This window comes from Apis florea, unplaced genomic scaffold (genome assembly GCF_048593485.1).
Source record: "Apis florea isolate Af1SG1 unplaced genomic scaffold, ASM4859348v1 contig_3785_pilon, whole genome shotgun sequence".
Classification (NCBI taxonomy): Eukaryota; Metazoa; Arthropoda; class Insecta; order Hymenoptera; family Apidae; genus Apis; species Apis florea.
This window is the reverse complement of record NW_028256852.1, coordinates 176,252-195,021: the sequence shown is the minus strand read 5'-3', so window position 1 is coordinate 195,021 and position 18,770 is coordinate 176,252. Positions and strand designations below refer to the sequence as shown.

Genomic DNA, 18,770 nt, shown 5'->3' with positions numbered 1-18,770 from the left:
TATATTTTCAAAATAAAAATAGTTGGTCATATTTTTAGTTATATATGAACTGAGCCATCCATTTTAATGAATTTAAAATGAATAGTGTGGTTCTACATAAAAGTTTAATGTACTATTTTTTAATCTATTTTGATTATTTAATATTAATAATATTGATTTTTATGCTTATGAATCAGATGATATTATAATAGAAAATAAAATATTATAAATTAATATAATAATCAAAATATTTCTATAAATTACATGATAGAAATTAGTTATTTCAGATATTAACAATGTGCTTCTATTGCAAATATATAAATTACTCCTCATTTTAACAAATAGAAATTCTAACTTTTTATTTTTTATTTTTATATGTATTTTATATCTTCACATTTATTATTTTATGTTATTAACTTATCTAATTTTTAAATTATTATCATTATTAAATTATTTTTAATAGATTATTAAATTATTAAATTATTAAATTATTATTAGTAGAATATAATCATGATTTATAATAATCAATAGATTATTATTTTTATAATCAAAGATAATGTTCATGATTATTATATTGTTTTAATTTTCTTTTAAATATATTATAGGTTGGTGCACAATTATTGCGGTTTTTTCACGATTTTTTTTTCTTTAAAAATTAGCGTTTTGTTTAATTTTTTCCATAAAAATAATCTCTTTTCAGTTGAAAATATGTATTGAAAAATCATATCTATATACGAACTTTTTGGCAAAGGAATAAATTAAAAGATGGTTCAAGAAGTTCAAATCGGGCGATATAATTCTCGCAGATGAAGAAAGAAAAAGACCATCAAATTTCGACGATCAGGCATTTTTGACTTTTACTGATTGTTTTTTCATTAAAAAATTCGTTGAGATTGCGAAATGACTGTGCTGCATTCCAACCTTTCTCGAAGTGATAAAGTATAATATGACGAATATGATTTTCGATACGCATTTTCATTGAAAAGAAAGGATTATTTTTATGAAAAAAATTAAACAAAACATCAATTTTAAAGAAAAAAAAAGTTGCGAAAAAAACCCGCAATAATTATGCATCGACCCAATAATATATTTTTATAAAACTTAAAAGATAAGTTACTAATTGAATTGTATTTTATTTCACGAGAAAATGAAATATATTTCATTAAAGAACTTTTATTTTTCAGTAATAATTTATCTCAATATAATAATTAATATTAATTAAATATAATACTAAAGTCTCATAACAGGATTGTTCTACTTCGATTAATTATAAATAAATGACTTGTTATAAGATCTATTGCAATATATTAAATTATTTATATTAAATATAAAGCATAAAATCTTAAAATATAATAAATTAAATATGATAAATATTAAATTAATTCACAGTGAAAAAGAACAGCTATATTATTTTTTACATGTTTTTTATGTATATTTTTCAAAATCGAAACTTTTAGCCCGAATGTTCTCTACAGATTATAATATCCACATACAATACATGTTTAATTTTACTGGAATTTAATTTTTATTTTTTTATTAATATTTTTTAGAGTCAAGAAGCTGGTGGTCATTATTCAGATACAACTGCATCTGCTGGAGGCTCAGATGATGAGGGATCAACTGCAGCTACTGATGGCAGTACACTACGTACATCTCCGGCAGAACAAGTGAGTTACTTTTCAGTTTGCTGAGACAATTTAAGGTTATTTGTCGTTTACTTTTTGCTATTATCATTTATTGGTAATAAGCAATACAAACAAGAAGAGGAACAATGAGAGAGGGCGGAGGGAGGGAGATTATCGAAAATGTTATTGTAGGTGGTAGTAATGTTTGGGATATATTTTATGTTAGGGTGGTAGTGGTGGTAGCAAGGGTAGCGAGAGCGGTGGAAGCGAAAGCGGAGGAAGTGCTGTAGACAGCATGACGGGGGAGCATAATGTATCGGGAAGAAGCTCCGCATACGGAGACAATGGTCCCGATTCTATACCTCCGATTGGAGGAATTGGAGTCAACCAAGCACCACGTTCCGAAACTAATTCCGTGGGTCTTCCCGCGGCTTTCACCGTAAGTGCTTTCGTCACTGCGTTCGTCGTTGGCTGATTACTGTTTTTCATGGTTATTTTGTATCCAATGTTATGTGGTGAATAACAAACGTTTGTTTCTGATCTTTTTTCAAGTGCTGTGTGTTTCATTCATATTGTTTGTCCATTTGCTCGTCTTTATTCGTGTGTTCATCCGTTTGTTTGTCCGTACAACTTTTTTCCCACGGTAGACTCTCGATATAATATACGTTTGTACTCATACATTCAGTTTCAGTTTTTCTTCTTCATCTTCGCACTCATATATCGTGTCTCGATATATTAATTAAAAATTGTATTTTTAATATCTATTTTATATATATATTAAGAGGAATGTTTAAAACGAAAGTCTACCGTAAATTAACTTATATTCTTTCTATTTTCTTCTTTTCTCTTATAGCGCATTTTACTATTCTGTGATAAAAAAATCAAGACAAATTAATGTTACAATGATAATGTGTATGATTTTTTGTCCAGGTTACCGAACAAGAAGAAGGTACGGAACAAGAACACGTAATAGAACAAGAAAATGATACAAGTTGTGAAATCACTGCAAAATTGCATACTATACGATTATTGTTACTCGATAAACTCATGCGATTTGTACCAAATTTGATAAATGTGTCTGGTGTTTTGACTATTCCATTTATGCAGGTTTGTTTTAATTTTCCATATTTTTTAAAATTCGATATTTTTATTTCGATTAATTTATAATTTTGAATTAAATTTAATATTTCAAAAATTTTAATTTTTCAGGTATTATTGATATTAACAGCTGATTTAGATGGACAAGAAGAGAAAGACAAAGCTTGTGTTGAACGATTACTTCGAATATTGGTAACTGAGTTAGAAATGGATAAACCGGATACAACCAATATATGGCAACGTAATAACAAACGAGAAGTCCATTTAGTTATTATGCGATTATTAAGTGAGTTATTATTATTTAATTATAAACGCATTATGATGAATAATAAATATTTGTTTTTGATATATATTTTAAATCTTTATCTAATACTAATAGGTGTTTTAATGTCTCGCTCAAAACATACTGCTAAAACACAAGCAGAAAATTCGAATTTTATTTCTCAAATGGCAGCTACAATACTCAATAAAGCTGGAGTAATTGATTATTGTTCGACATTATTAAAAGCATTGCTAGAATATTGGAAAACGTAAGTTTTTTTATTAGATATATATATGCGTAATGCATATGTGTAATGATCAATCATCTAACATGCACTGATCAATATATTTTCTTTTAGAACATCAACCGAAGAAACTGATACTATTCTTGGTGGTCAATTACTTAAAGAACATCTTACAGCCTCTTTACCAGACATGTCACCGCTCTTTTTGCGACAGCATGTAAAGGGGCATTCTAGTGATATATTTGAACCTTATCCGCAATTATTAACAGAAATGGTACTACGATTACCCTATCAAGTATATAAATATGCTGAAAGTAATTCGGCACAGACAGCTTTTGAACAACCTTGGTACTTTTATCTTTGCGAATATATGATGTCTTATCAAGCACCACTTGTTAGAAGACAAGTACGCAAATTATTACTTTTTATTTGTGGTAATAAAGAAAAATACAGACAACTTCGTGATTTGCATGCCCTAATTTCGCACATTCAGGTAAATTAATTTTCATAATCTTTATTGCATTTTTATTTTTTTTATTATATGTATTAGTAGGCATTACATTATATTTGATTTTCTTTGTAGTCAGTACAACAATGCTGTACCGCTGGTGGATTTGATTCTCTTCAAACTCATTCTCATTCTATTAATTTACCATATGATTCATTAGTAGATTTAATTGAACACTTGAAATGTTGCGTTGAGATAGCTACAAGTCGTACAGGAAATTGGCAACGATTTTGTTTAAAACAAAATACAGTATTATCTTATTTGTTTACTATATCAACACTTTTAGACGAAGGCGTTAGTCCTACAGTGTTGCAACTTCTGCAATGTGCTATATGTTCGAACAGTAAATCAAAAGATACGACGAAAGATACTAAAACAAAAGTAAGCAACATTATCTTTTACCTTTCTTTTTAGAAAAATGTGCACATACGATATGCAATAAAAAAAAAGTGATAGGAAAGAAAAGAAAAAGATTTGAGAAAATTTATATTTTGAATTATTATTTTACGATAGGAACCGAAGTCTGGGACTATAGCAACGAAAGAGAAGCGAGAACGTGAGAAATCTGAAGATTCAGATACAGAAGCTAAATTTGAGGAAGCTCAATGTTTAGCTTTAGTTGAACAAATTCAAAAACAAGTCTCTCCAAGCCTATTGATGAAATTCATTCAAACTTTTTTACTTGAGACAAATAATACGAATGTTCGTTGGCAAGCACATTCCTTGATATTGGCTATTTATAAGTAAGTAATTTTATATATTTTTTTCTTTTTATTTAATTTTCTTAATGTTTGTATAAATTAAACATTTTAATTTTTTTTTATTGTATAGAAATTGTGGTCCAACAGATCAAGAAGTTCTATTAGATTTATTGTGGCAGTTATGGCCTTTGCTGCCAGCTTATGGTCGAAAAGCGGCACAATTTGTTGACTTACTCGGTTACTTTTCTCTAAAAACTCAGCATGCAAGTAAAAAAATGCACAATTATATGGAACAAGCAGTTGCAGTGTTACGCGCACAAAATCAATTGCTTGCACGTCATCCAAATGCAAATCTGTATGCAAATCTTGCTCAGTTCGTTGAATTGGATGGATATTATTTGGAAAGTGAGCCTTGCTTAGTATGCAATAATCCTGAAGTTTCAATGTCGACAATTAAACTTTCCTCAATTAAAGTTGATTCAAAATTCACAACAACCACGCAAATTGTAAAATTGATCGGTAGTTATACGATTAGTCGTATTATTCTTCGCATAGGTGATCTAAAAAGAACAAAAATGGTACGTTCGATTAATATTTATTATAATAATAGATCGGTTCAAGCGGTAGTTGAATTAAAAAATAAACCAGCTATGTGGCACAAAGCTAAAAAGATTACACTAGCTCAAGGACAAACAGAAATCAAAATGGAATTTCCATTACCGATTGTCGCGTGCAATTTGATGATCGAATATGCAGATTTTTATGAAGATATACAGGCTTCTTCTGAAACTTTACAATGTCCACGATGTTCTGCGAATGTGCCTGCAAATCCTGGCGTTTGTGGAAATTGCGGAGAAAATGTATTTCAATGTCATAAATGTAGAGCAATCAATTATGACGAGAAAGATCCATTTCTTTGTCATGCTTGTGGTTTTTGCAAATACGCCAAGTTTGATTATACGCTTACTGGTAGACCATGTTGTGCAGTTGATCCTATCGAAAGTGATGATGATCGAAAAAAGACAGTAGCGACAATTAATACTTTACTCGAAAAAGCTGATAGAGTATATAAAACCCTGATTTCGAATAAGCCAACATTAGAAATGTTATTGATTAAAATATCAGAACATCGATTGGATCGTAGTTTGGTAGAAGATGGTGCAGCAGCAGCAGCTGCTATTCAAGTATCAAGTGGAAGTACTCAAGTAAACAGAGCTATACAATTACTTGCTCAAAGATACTGTGGTGAATGTAAAACTTCTTTTGAAGAATTAAGTAAAATTATACAAAGAGTTTTGGCTTGCCGACGAGAACTCGTAGCGTATGATCGTCAACAGAGAGGACAAATTATTGCCAGTTGCTCATCAAGTAATGATACAGTTGCTACTGGTAAAGAAGAAGCTTCGGCAATTGTAAATGTTCCTCAATCGATGTCGACAGTGACAAGACCTCATTCACAATCTGTTATTGCGTGCGTGAATCCACAAACAGTAGGTCGTTGTTATGGATGTGCAACCGCAGCTACGGAACATTGCTTAACCTTATTACGTGCTCTTGCTACTAATCAAGTAGCTAAAGAAGTTTTGTGTAAACAAGGATTAATTCAGGAATTAGTTGAACATAACTTACGCAAAGGTACTGTACAAATGCAGGAAGAAGTACGACAATTGTTATGTCTCGTTACTAGAGATAATGCTCAGTCTACTAAAGAGCTTTGTTCTTTATTAACTTGTCGAATCACTTTGACACTTCGTGGTCGCGTTGTCACATCAGATTTATCATTAGCAGTACGTCATGAAATGGCATTATTGGCAGCTTTGATTCAGAAAGAAGATACTTGCTGGGAACAAAAATTACGTTGTGTCATGCAATTATTCTTGATGGCATGTAAAGAATCGAAAAGTCCTATCGTCATGGAAAGTATCATTTTACCATGCTTAAAAATATTGCAAGGTCTCGTGAAACCAGAGCAACCAGTCTCAAAGAAAACTAAAGAAAAAAATATTGAATCCTTGGCAACTGTTCAACCGATTGAAGGTATTACTATTGATGTAAATAAATGGTTGAATGGTGATTCAAAACATTCGTATTCCGAATGGATTCGCCGTATGCCTACTAGAAAAATAGAACAATCTTCAGGCAAACCAATGAAGAAGGAAGAAACTCGAGCACTTTATTTAATGGAAAAATACGGACATAGATGGCATAACCGATGTTTAAGACAGCAGGGTGTTCAACCATTAAAATTGGCTGATGGTGCTTGGTTAAAGGAAGTCCTGTTTAATCCAAGTTCACGATTAGCACGACAAGTTGCTTGTAACATGGTAGAAAGTCTATGTCAAGGTACTGAACGAAAAAAAGAAGTACTTGTATTACTTACTTGTTATTTAGAAGAATTACGTACGGCTGGCGAAAGTAGCACTGAATTTCTGACATTATATCAAAGCTTAATCAGACAACCACCTTGGAAACAATTTTTAGCAGTACGAGGTGTTATGACTTTACTTGCAGATCTTCTAACAAGAGAAATTGAAGAACTTCATCGATTGGAAGAAACCACATTGACCAGCGATTTGGCACAAGGTTATTCTTTGAAAATGTTGACCGAATTAATAGCAACGTTTCTTGAACAAGAAAATATCAAACAGCAATATAAAAGTCGGTTGGTAGGTGCTGTGCTTAATGGTTACCTATCTCTAAGAAGATTAGTCGTCCAACGAACAAGATTAATCGATGATACGCAAAAAAAACTATTAGAACTTCTTGAAGAAATGACTACAGGCACTGAAGAAGAAACTAAGGCTTTTATGGCAATTTGTGTGGAAACAGTACAAAAATGTAGCATTGAAGATGTTTGTACACCAGTGTTCATTTTTGAAAGACTTTGTTCGATTATTTATCCGGAAGAAAACGATGTAGGAGAATTTTATTTAACTCTTGAGAAAGATTCACAACAAGAAGATTTTCTCCAAGGTAGAATGTTGGGAAATCCTTATAGTAGCTTAGAACCTGGCTTAGGACCCCTTATGCGAGATGTGAAAAATAAGATTTGTCTAGATTGTGAATTAATTGCTTTATTGGAAGATGATAACGGAATGGAGCTTTTAGTTAATAATAAAATTATTAGTTTGGATTTACCTGTAAAAGAAGTATATAAGAAGATTTGGGTACCAGAAGGTGGGGAATGTGACGCTATGCGCGTTGTATATCGGATGCGAGGATTACTTGGAGATGCAACTGAAGAGTTTGTTGAAAGTTTAAATGCAAACAGCGAACAAGAAGTAAATAATGAAGAAGTATATAAAATGGCAAATGTTTTAGCAGATTGTGGTGGTCTTCAAGTAATGGTAAATAGATTAGCGGCTATACAAAATGTAAATCGAGCTCGACCATTGCTTCAAGTTCTTCTTAAATTGTTTCGACTTTCGGTCAAAGTGAAAAAGAATCAAGAAGTTCTAAGTAAATTAGGAGCAGTAACAGTATTTCTCGACGTTCTTCAACGTTGTCTTGCAACTGAATCAGAAAATTGGCAAGCGAAAATTACAGAACAATTATTAGAGATTATGGAAACGATTTTAACTCATGCATCCTTATCTACACTCGAAGCTTTTTCACATACGTCAAGTGGACCGGAGCACATAAAAGCGCTCCTTTCTTGTGCTCAATCAACTGCAGTCAGACAGAGTAATATATTGCCACAACTCGCACGTGTATTAGCCGCTCTTACATATGGCAATCGTGAAAAAATGGCTCTCCTTTGTGATTATTTTAAACCTGTATTAAACTTTTATGAATTTGATCATGAACATACGGCAGAAGATGAACAAAAACTCGAACTATTTTGCATTCTCACTCAAGCTATTGAGCGCAATGCCATTGGAAATACCCTTAAAGATTATATTATAAGCATGGGGATCGTAAAAGATGCTTTTGAATATATAACTGTGCGTGCTCCATGTCTTAAACCTACGCTATTACGAACGGATAGTGATGAATTAAAAGACTATATTTCTAAACCTGCGCTCAAATATATTTTACGATTCTTAACTGGCCTAGCAACGGATCATGAACCAACACAGTTGGCGGTATCACAATTTACAATCAGTATAATACATAGATTAGAACAAGTATCTTCTGATGAGCATGTTGGATCTCTAGCAGAAAATTTATTGGAAGCATTATGTACAAACAAACGCGTTGCTGAATTAATAGAAAAAGCTCGACAACATACACGTAGCGAAAAAAAACGTTTAGCAATGGCTATGCGAGAAAGACAGTTAGGTGCATTAGGCATGCAAACAAATGATAAAGGTCAAGTAGTAGCTAGTGGAGCAATTCTTCAACAAATGGAAGATTTAGGTGATGAAACAGGATTAGTTTGCGTTATTTGTCGCGAAGGATACAAATTTAAACCAAATATGGTAAGAATCTTTTTTTTCCTAAATTTTTTTTATCTTTGCAAACATTATATATTTTTTTGTTTTTATTCTTGTATTCAGGTTTTGGCCATTTATACATTTTCAAAACGTTGCAATGTTGAAGAATTTGAAACAAAACAAAGAAAAACAGTAGGATATACCACTGTTACACATTTCAATGTTGTTCATGTAGATTGTCATATGTCTGCAGTAAGATTGGCACGCGGCAGAGATGAATGGGAAAGTGCAGCATTGCAAAATGCGAATACTAAATGTAATGGACTCTTACCATTATGGGGTCCTCAAGTTTTAGAATCTGCTTTTGCTAGTTGTTTAGCAAGGCATAATACTTATTTGCAAGAGTGTACGAGTCATCGCGACATATCTTATCCATCAACTGTTCATGATCTGAAATTGTTACTGTTGCGATTTGCTCAAGAAAAAAGTTTTCATGAAGATAGTGGAGGAGGAGGTCCACAATCAAATATGCACTTGATCCCTTATTTAATTCATACTGCACTTTATGTAATCAATACGTACGTTAAATAAGAAATTTTTCTATCCTATTTTTCTTCATATGTTTATATTTATTTCATTTAATGTTTAAGTTTTAAATTATATAAATTCTAACGAGATATATAGTATATTTTTATATAATATATATAATATATATTATAATACACACATATATAATATTATTATATAAATTATTATAATTATATTACGTTATATATATGTATAATTTTTTTGTAGTACACTAGCAGACACTCGAGCAGATAAAACATTAATTGGATATTTGGAAACACCACCAAGTTCTACTTGGCTTGATAGTTGTTATGAAGCAGAAGGACCATTTTATCAATGCACTATGTCTCTTTTGCTTCATTCACCGGCTCGTTGGAAAACATATAGAATAGTTCATCTAAATAGATTAATTGTTCTTGCTCATCAACGATATGTTTCGCCATCGGGTCCGACAAAAAATATTGTCGATGTTACTATTAAGCATTACGCTGTATATAAAAACGCCTTAATCTTTTTTGGACTAGTCGATTGTATTTATACTCATTTCTTCAAGGTATATTCTTTTTATTCTTTTTATTATTTATTTATATATAATATATAATTCAATCTAGTAACCCTTTATTTAATTTTATTTTCTTCTCTTGTTTTTTCATAGAAAGTTAACATATTGTCCGATAATCAATGGCCATCAGTTTTGGCTGAATATATCAGGCATAATGACGAAGCTATGTTAAAAGCTTCAGAACACGTACTAGCTACATACCGTGACGAATTATTACCCTGTACATCTTTCGAAGAATTTTGTGATGTTGTCGGTAAGTAGAAAGAAAAATAATATGAATAATAAAAGTGGAATATGTTATAATTATTCTTAAGAAAAGAAAATTTTTTTTTCTATTTTTTGATCTATAAAAATTTCTCTTCAAATGGATTTCTTTTTTAAAAAAATCTAAAGTTTCTACTTAGTATATTTATCGATCTTTTTTACAATGATACTTTGAAATAATTTTTGTTATTTTTTAGGTTTATTGGACGAAATAACGGATCCTACATATATAAGTGACATTTTGCGAAGATTCGGTTAAAAAAAATAAGACGAATACTGCTGAAGAAAATGCACTCTTTTACATATAAATATAATAATTTTCTTCGAATTCTCAAGTTTCGTCCACTTTATTTTCTTTATTTCACACATGCGCATACATATACATACAACATAAAAATTAATTGCTTTTTCATGTGTTCCACAAAGTTCCTTTCTTTTTATTTCTATCATTATAATGGAAATAATATGCTCGCTCTGTAAATTGCGATTATTTTTTGCTTTTTCGATAGAGAAAATCAAATCGGTGTATTGCGTGTTAACACAATTCTATAATTGTACGTTTAAAAAAAAAAATATGCTTTAATAAAATACGAAATATCGTATTATAATTTAATACTTCAATCCAGTAATATTTATTTAGGCTATATTCTGATTTGCAAATAAAGAAGTACAAATATTTTATTTTAAATATGAATATATTAATGTATTTTTTTTTTTTACTTTTTTATGTATAAATTTATATTACAAGGATTCATTTTATCTACTTTTTTTTTCTCTTTTTCTTTTATATATTACACACATTATTTTATTCTTTTATTATAGACAAAAAAAAATATATCCATTTTACAAGTAAATTAGTAAATAGTGATAAACTTAAAGTAATCGATTATACAATAAATACAGAAATTATAAGAGAAAATTATTAAAAAATTATTTATCTTTCGGTTTATTCAAAATCGATAGGATTAATTAGATTTATTCGATTTATTCATTTATTTAGCCGAAAAGGATTCTGCAAAAAATTGACATGTTTAATTTTTTATGTTGTTTATAGATATATTATTTTTGAATTAAATAAAATCAAAGTTATATTTTAAAATTATCAAAAATTATGAGTTATATGTTAAAATAATAAACTTTAGCATATTAAAATTAATGAAATTAATATCGAAACATGAGCAAATATAAAAATTTTAAAAATAAAAAAGAGAGCGAATAGGATGTTTCTAACAGATACAAGCGCTTTTTGTAGGATTTTTAATGACATCATGAATAATATAATATATATTCTATGTATCACTTTTCCATAATTTGATAGTTTTATCATTTTCAAGAGCGGCTGAAGCTATAATATTATCGGTCGGATGGCACGTCGTACATAGTACAACATCTACAAATCAATAAAAAAATCATTAAAATTAAAATATGGTATTTTATAATAAGATATATAACTTATTTATTATACCTGTATGACCTTGTAGTTTTTGAACAATTTCCTTGGTTTGCAAATTCCAAATATATACCATATTGTCTTCTGAACCCGAAACAATCCACTAATAAAGATAAAAATTCAATTCAATAACAATAATTTATATAACTATATCTAATAAGTATATTCCACATAAAATTTATTATATCATTTACCTTTCCTCCTGTAACTGAGAAATTTGCAAAAATACAATATTTTTCATTTTTATGACCTGTATATGTTTTCAAACATTTTCCTTTGCTATAATCCCAAAGCTTTAATGTATTGTCCAATGTTGCTGCTAAAATATATTTTCCATTTGGTGAAAATTTTACAAAAGATACAGGAGGATTATCATCGTCGATTAAAGTCTTTAAGCATTGGCCAGATGCTGTATCCCAAATTCGACTAGAATAATTATATTATTGATAATATTTTCATATTTTTTAAGAATTTATATAAAATAAAATATACATACTTACCATAATCCATCATAACTACTAGATACAATTAATGATCCATCCCTATTAAAATGAACTGCACTTACAGGATCTGAATGAGCAGGTAATGTTTTTAAACATTTTCCAGTTCTAACATCCCATATTCGAACACTTTCATCAAACTAATTTATAATATTCATTAAGTTAATATTATTCATATATTTATGCATGCAAACCTTTATTTATAAGTTATATAACATTTGTAAAAATATTTAATACTAAATTAATTGCTGTTTCTTTTATAATTTTAATTTTTTTTTAAATTATTTTTATTTTCATATTAAGTTTAATCTATTATTTTGAAATATATATTATATTCTTTTGCTATCTTATGTATATTATTCAGATTTGCATGTTATCTTAGAAGATCATATAAATTTTTATATTAAAATACTTACAGAACCAGAAACTATTAAATTTGATTGTGGATTAAAATTGCAACAGAAGACATAATTACTATGACCTTTTAACGTTTTTAAACACTTTCCCTAGAAACAAAAAGAATTGTATATAAATTTATTATAATTTAATCTTATTTCATTTTTATATCTATAATAAAACATTTTATTGTATATTAATACAAAATTGAATTTAAATATGAATATTTTTAAATATTTTTTTTATATTCAAACTTACAGAACTTAATTCCCATATTTTTAAAGTTTTATCATCAGAAGCAGATACTAACAATCTACTATCACTAGACCATGCAACATCTGAAATACCAAGCTTATGGCCAGATATAGTTTTCTCAAATTTCCCATCATAGGATCCCCATATTTTAATTAATTTATCTGCAGCTACAAATAAGAAACTAAATTCAAATTGACATAGCAACTATAAAATCAATACTTATTACTTAAATTAATGATAAATAAAATATTTGATTTGATGTTATATTGTTTTTAAAATATATATTTATATTTACAAGAACTAGCAAGCCATTCTCCATTAGGACTGAACTTTACGGAAGAAACTGCTTTAGTATGTCCTGCTAAAGTATACTTTAATGTATAATTTGGTTTCTGCAAAAATCAAAAAACAGATTTTTGAAATTATTCAAAAATAAAATGAGAAAAAAATAAAGAAAATAATAAAAAATAATCTAAAATATTAAAAAAAATTAAGTTTGCTTACTAATGTTGAACTGCTTTTAGTACCAGTGGTTGGAGCTGTTGCAGTGTTATTGACAGATGTTTGATGCCCTGGTGATGGTCCAAGTGGCACCATTTTCAGAAAAGTTTTAACAAATATATTGACTTATGAGATAGAAATTAAATCATGTACCTAAACAAAAATTATAATGAATAAAAAAAGCTTTAATAATTTTCAACATATAAATTATTTAATCCTTAAATAAAAATTTAGAAGAAAATGTTTCTTCGTTGGAAAAATAAATTTTTTCAAATTCTATTTAAAATAATTATAACAAATTGTATTTTAAATTCATAATATAACCAAAACTTACTAAGGACACCTTTACATTTTCTTAAAATCACTAATACACGTGATTAAGAAATAATTTTTTATTAACCATTATTTTATTAAGTATTGAATAGTAGAACTTATTTATTATTCGTGATATTTTTGAATTTCAATTTCTTTGTTATTTTTCTATATAATTCTCCGTTTTTAATTTTTGAATTTTTTTACTTATATCTTTATAAATAAAGCATTTTTTCATTCATGGAAAGCTTTTTAACATCCACAACATACGTATATACACACATATGACGAAAATAAAAAACAATAAGATTGTTACTTTTATAACATTCGATGTTCTATATTAAGTTCATGAAATATAAACGCGGACTACAGCATATACTGCCATCGTGTGACATTAGTTACAATTCGTGTTTATCCTATTAACTAAAAGATTGTGATACGAGCTTTAGTCTTACGAGAAGAATATTAACCTTACTTTTTAGGCAGTTTTAATTTATATAATTCATTATGCCAACTATATTGATGTCCAATATGTATACCTATATAATATTTATGCTTTTATAGACGAAAAATCAAAAGAAAAATCTAAATAGTGATTTAATGAAAATTAATGAAATATAAAGACAAATTGAAATATAAAAAAAAATCTATGCGATCTCAAATAGAATCCGGAGCAGAATTGCTCGCAAGATTAAATAATAAACCAAGTTTATGTGGAATTGAAGATACGTTATTTCTTGAGGGTCCTCGAAATACAGATATTATAGAAATTAATGGAGAACGATCATCTGGAAAGAGTCTTCTTTTATCTCAAATACTCGCAAAGTGTATTTTACCAAATTATTATCAGATTAAAGGATGTAATGCTTCAGCTGTTTTGATAAATACTGATCATCATTTTCAAATTTCAAAATTAATAGAATTAATGAATGGTATTATAAATGATGTCAATACTGTATCATTTGCATCTGAAGCAATGGATATAGATTTTGATAAAACAGCTATTATTAAAAATTCTTTACATAATTTGCATATTATTAATTGTTATAACAGTGAACAATTTTCTCTAACATTACGCACACTAGATGACATATTTCTTGATAATACCAAAATTGCACTTTTAGCTATTGATAGTATAACAGCATATTATTGGCAAGATTGTGAAGATAATATTATCACAATTGATACTTATATAAAAAACTTATTAAAAGTTATCAAAATACATACAACTCGATTTAATATTGCAACAATATATACTAAATTGAGTGAAAAAATATGTAACAAAAGAAATAAATTAACAAATAATGTAGATTATAAAATATATTTATCTAGAATAAGTAATTCAAAAAATTTTATATGTACATTAGAAACATCGCAAATTATTAAAAAAATACATTATTCTATATTATCTAATGGTATAAAATGGAAAATAAATGGAGAAAGAAAATAAATTCTGTAAATTATATTTACAGATTTAAAAAAAAAATTAAAAAAATATTTTTTCCACTATATCTAAAGGATTTAACAATCTAGATCCTGCTAAAATGACATATGGCGTTTTTTTGTTGCTATGTTTTTCTTGTACTGAAACTATTTCTTGAATTATTTTTGCTTCTTCTGCAGTAACTCCTCCAACAATGTATATTAAAATATAAGAATTATCTCGAGGATGACATTTTGTTTTACCTCTTAAAAATAAACTGCAATGCAAAAAAGATTTATGAGAAAGTTTTAAAGATTTATTATTTACTTTAAAAGTTTTAATTATATATGTTAAGAAAAAAAGAAATATTTACTTAAAACCAGCTTGAATAAACGAAGATGATTTTTTATGGAGATCTCGTAATTCTCGATTTACATCTACATCAAATATATCCTTAATAATTTGTTCTAAAATACTAATATGCCGAATTACTTCTTGAGAATTTGGTTTCAACATACAAAATCTACAAATGATTATAAGTAAAATTATTTAAAAAAAAAAAAGATTATTTAAGAAAAAAATAGAATGAATAATTAATAACTATATAAAGACAGAAATTAAAACAAAAAAGTTTTCACCTATAATCTTGTAATATTAAACGTTGTTCCGCGACTAATCGAAGAATATTGATAAAACGTGCTGCAATCCTACATGATGTTTCTTGTGCTACAGTAATATCATCCACTCCTAATATGGAAATTCACAAATGTTATTAATAATTTATAATATTATTTAAAAAAAAAAGAATATCAAACAATACCTACCTAACAGTAATAAAGTACGCTGATACGCCGATTTTGTATTAATCAATGGATTTTTTTTTAAAATTTGTAGATCTTCAAAGATTGCATTTGCAATTGATTCTTCTAATTGATGCTCTTGTTGCGCAGAAAATTGTATCTGCGTTCCCGCAAGAGCATAAATGTAAATTAATAATGCTAATAAATTATCAATATCAAGTCCTCTATGAATTCGTGTACGTATAATATTACTTAACTAAAAAATTATTTGATTTAGATATATATCACCATATGAACAAAAATTAAAATTAAGAGAATGATTACCTGTATAAGTATGCTTGAGGATTCTCGACTTACTGAAAGATTTTGTAAAGCTAATTTTTCTAAACTAGTAAGTAATTCAAGCTGACTGGCTTTTTGTGATGTAGATGCTTCAATTATTGCTAAAATACACTACATTCAAAAATTAAAAAACTTTCTAAAATATATTAAATATATAGAGAAATTAAAAACCAAATAAGTTACCTGAAGTTTTTCTATATGAATTGCTAGAGAAGCAATATTGTTTGTAGATTGAATTTTACTAAGAAATTTTTCTAAACTATGACCAGAAACTCTTGATGGTGTTCTCAACTTAGAGTTATCTTTTGTTAGAACTATATCATTTAAAAATTGATTGGCTGTACCTAGTAATTTTTTTTCTTTTTGTGAAATAAAAAGATCCATCATGATATTTTCTATGCTTGCTAAACATCCAGATATTTCACATGATTCTAAAATATTCTTAAAATAGAGAGAAAAATAAACACAAAATAAATAAATTAGCTATATAAATAAATATATCATACTTGTGTATCATTTACTTACCATTGTTCCAAACATAGGTGATATATTAATAGCTACATCATTATCATGATTTGGTAAACGAGGAAATGTTCGTAATATTTTTGTGAGAAAAGATTCTGTATTGTTACTAGTAGGTGTACAAAGATCCAATGTCCTATCAATCAAAATAAGAGAGATACCTACTTCTGGAGACTCTGATAAATGCTATAGACATAACAGTGAATTAAAAAATTATTTTTCATTATTAAAATTCATATTTTTATTATCTTATTATCTAATACTCACATTTTGGTGATTAATACTAGATATATAATCTTCTAAATTTTCTGCAAGATGATCACTAAACTTTCCAACTGAATAAATATCTAATCTAGCTTTTATATTATTAAATAGATTATAAAATGAATATGCTAAAAAATTCAATTTAATAAACATATCTTTTAAAATATTTGTGTCCAAAGGTGGCATCAAATCTCCAAAAGGAGGTGTTACAAACAAATTTTTATTTAAAAAGGCAATAAAAATTGGTGCATAAATAATATTGACAACAGGTTCCTACAAAGTAATTTATTTAGTTTTAACTTAAGTATAAATTTGAAAAAAATAAATGATTAATAAACTAACTTGAGAAAGATTTTTTGAAGTCATCCAAATTTTAATATCTTTTTTTAATTTATTATAGTTTAATTTTTCTTCGATAAATGATGTTCCTAAATGGTTGACAGTGCAACAAGGTACACTACAATAAACAACACAGTTTTGGAATATATTCTTTGTTAGAATCATTTTAATTGTACGCTGATAAAATGCTGGATCACTAGATGTTGATATAATAACAGCTTTCTTAACATCTTTCACTTCAACATACTAAAAATAAAAAGAATGCATATTTATTTATTAATAATGTTTTTTTTTATTTTTAAATTTATACATATAAATAAAATATGTGAATAAAATATACATAAAATATATACTTACTCGAAAATGATACATGCCAATTTCATAAACTGCAACTGCTCCAGCATCTTTCAATGTTAAATAGCTTTTACCAGCTGTATACCAATGTAAACATTCAATTGCACAATGATCTATATAAACCACTGCATTACATACTTCCATAAAAATATTTGTCCAACTCTCAGAAATAAACTTTTTAATTTCTAAAATAATATCTGTCATTTTTTTTTCTTAGATTTCGTTAAGTATCACTTTTTTGACTTTTCATTATTTATAACCTATTAAATAAATAAACGAATAAATATTAAATATTTTATTTAAATATTAAATATTTTTTTTAATGTTATAGATGATTTATATAAATAATATAAATAATATAATATAAATATAAATAAAATTATGATCAATCAAGTTTAATTAAAAAAAATAATTACAAAAACTTCATAAAATATTCGTATATTATATACATTATACGTATATAAACTTCTTTATTGCTATATTTTCGAAATAAATATAATGATACAAGTCTTGTCACTAAAATATCATCAAATTTGATACAAATAGAACTGCCAAACTGTGGACTTTATGCTAACTCCATCACTATCAGAGTCAATTTCTTTCCGGCATTACATTATCTTTATCGTTATAATGCAACGGCGCCACAATTTTGGCGAGAATTTATTATAATATAACTTGCCAAATCTCTAAGCTATTTTTTGGAATTTTTGAATTATGTATTTATAATAGAAAGTGAATTTATAATAAAGTTCTGATGCGTAATTTAAATTTCTTTTTAATTTTATAATTTTAAATTTACTTTATTTTTTAATAATTTGTATTTTAGAAAAAGATGAGTAACAAAAATTTGAATAAGACAAATGTTTATTATTTTTGCATTAGTATAATTGAAAATATAAATAATAAATATTTGATACATAGATAATAGTAACATAGAAATATATTTTTGTCTCTTTTTTTCTAGGAAAGAAGGAAAAAATCATTTTATTTTATATGATTGAAAAATCAAGATTGGAAATATAATTTCTAATTATAATTTAAAAAATACAGTTGAAAAATTATTAAATTCAATTTATATATATATATTTCATCTAAAAAAAATTTTTTAGAAAATATTCAAAAATTT

General features: G+C 27.3%; 4 protein-coding genes across 10 annotated transcripts in view; 2 read left to right on the top strand and 2 right to left on the bottom strand.

Annotated features, from left to right (window-relative positions):
- Positions 1–10,514, top strand: part of poe (E3 ubiquitin-protein ligase-like protein poe) — a 30,553-nt gene extending 20,039 nt beyond the window's left edge. For 4 of the 6 annotated variants that reach the window (XM_086915450.1, XM_086915451.1, XM_086915449.1 and 1 more), the window contains 13 exons: positions 1,530–1,646; positions 1,831–2,043; positions 2,535–2,711; positions 2,814–2,988; positions 3,082–3,232; positions 3,323–3,701; positions 3,792–4,097; positions 4,230–4,459; positions 4,548–8,838; positions 8,917–9,371; positions 9,589–9,913; positions 10,016–10,175; positions 10,384–10,514. In XM_086915450.1, the coding sequence (XP_086771576.1) occupies positions 1,530–1,646; positions 1,831–2,043; positions 2,535–2,711; positions 2,814–2,988; positions 3,082–3,232; positions 3,323–3,701; positions 3,792–4,097; positions 4,230–4,459; positions 4,548–8,838; positions 8,917–9,371; positions 9,589–9,913; positions 10,016–10,175; positions 10,384–10,445 (7,041 nt within the window). In that variant the 3' untranslated portion in view covers positions 10,446–10,514. The remainder of the gene's footprint in view (positions 1–1,529; positions 1,647–1,830; positions 2,044–2,534; positions 2,712–2,813; positions 2,989–3,081; positions 3,233–3,322; positions 3,702–3,791; positions 4,098–4,229; positions 4,460–4,547; positions 8,839–8,916; positions 9,372–9,588; positions 9,914–10,015; positions 10,176–10,383) is intronic. The other 2 variants (XM_086915453.1, XM_086915452.1) reach the window with 1 other exon arrangement.
- A 915-nt stretch (positions 10,515–11,429) lies between these two features.
- On the bottom strand, positions 11,430–14,337 carry wds (WD repeat-containing protein wds). Its single transcript, XM_003695686.4, has 9 exons — positions 13,623–14,337; positions 13,292–13,441; positions 13,083–13,179; positions 12,791–12,954; positions 12,553–12,642; positions 12,137–12,276; positions 11,831–12,062; positions 11,652–11,739; positions 11,430–11,576 (listed from the first exon to the last, which is right to left on the bottom strand). Exons 2-9 carry the CDS (start codon positions 13,382–13,384, stop codon positions 11,476–11,478), a joined length of 1,005 nt encoding a protein of 334 aa, XP_003695734.1. The 5' UTR covers positions 13,385–13,441; positions 13,623–14,337; the 3' UTR covers positions 11,430–11,475.
- On the top strand, positions 14,211–15,436 carry Xrcc2 (X-ray repair cross complementing 2). Its single transcript, XM_012489321.2, has one exon. The coding sequence runs from the start codon at positions 14,211–14,213 to the stop codon at positions 15,048–15,050; it is 840 nt and encodes a 279-aa protein (XP_012344775.1). The 3' UTR covers positions 15,051–15,436.
- LOC100868341 (sec1 family domain-containing protein 2) lies at positions 14,906–18,485 on the bottom strand. Of its 2 annotated transcripts, none has more exons than XM_086915455.1 (11): positions 18,094–18,485; positions 17,648–17,904; positions 17,294–17,536; positions 16,955–17,224; positions 16,691–16,873; positions 16,349–16,606; positions 16,148–16,276; positions 15,848–16,079; positions 15,662–15,770; positions 15,397–15,546; positions 14,906–15,300 (listed from the first exon to the last, which is right to left on the bottom strand). In XM_086915455.1, exons 2-11 carry the CDS (start codon positions 17,846–17,848, stop codon positions 15,087–15,089), a joined length of 1,989 nt encoding a protein of 662 aa, XP_086771581.1. In that variant the 5' UTR covers positions 17,849–17,904; positions 18,094–18,485; the 3' UTR covers positions 14,906–15,086. The 2 variants fall into 2 exon arrangements, with proteins under 2 accessions (XP_086771581.1, XP_003695729.2); XM_003695681.4 differs by having other exon boundaries at positions 18,061–18,429.
- Positions 18,486–18,770: the final 285 nt, after the last annotated feature.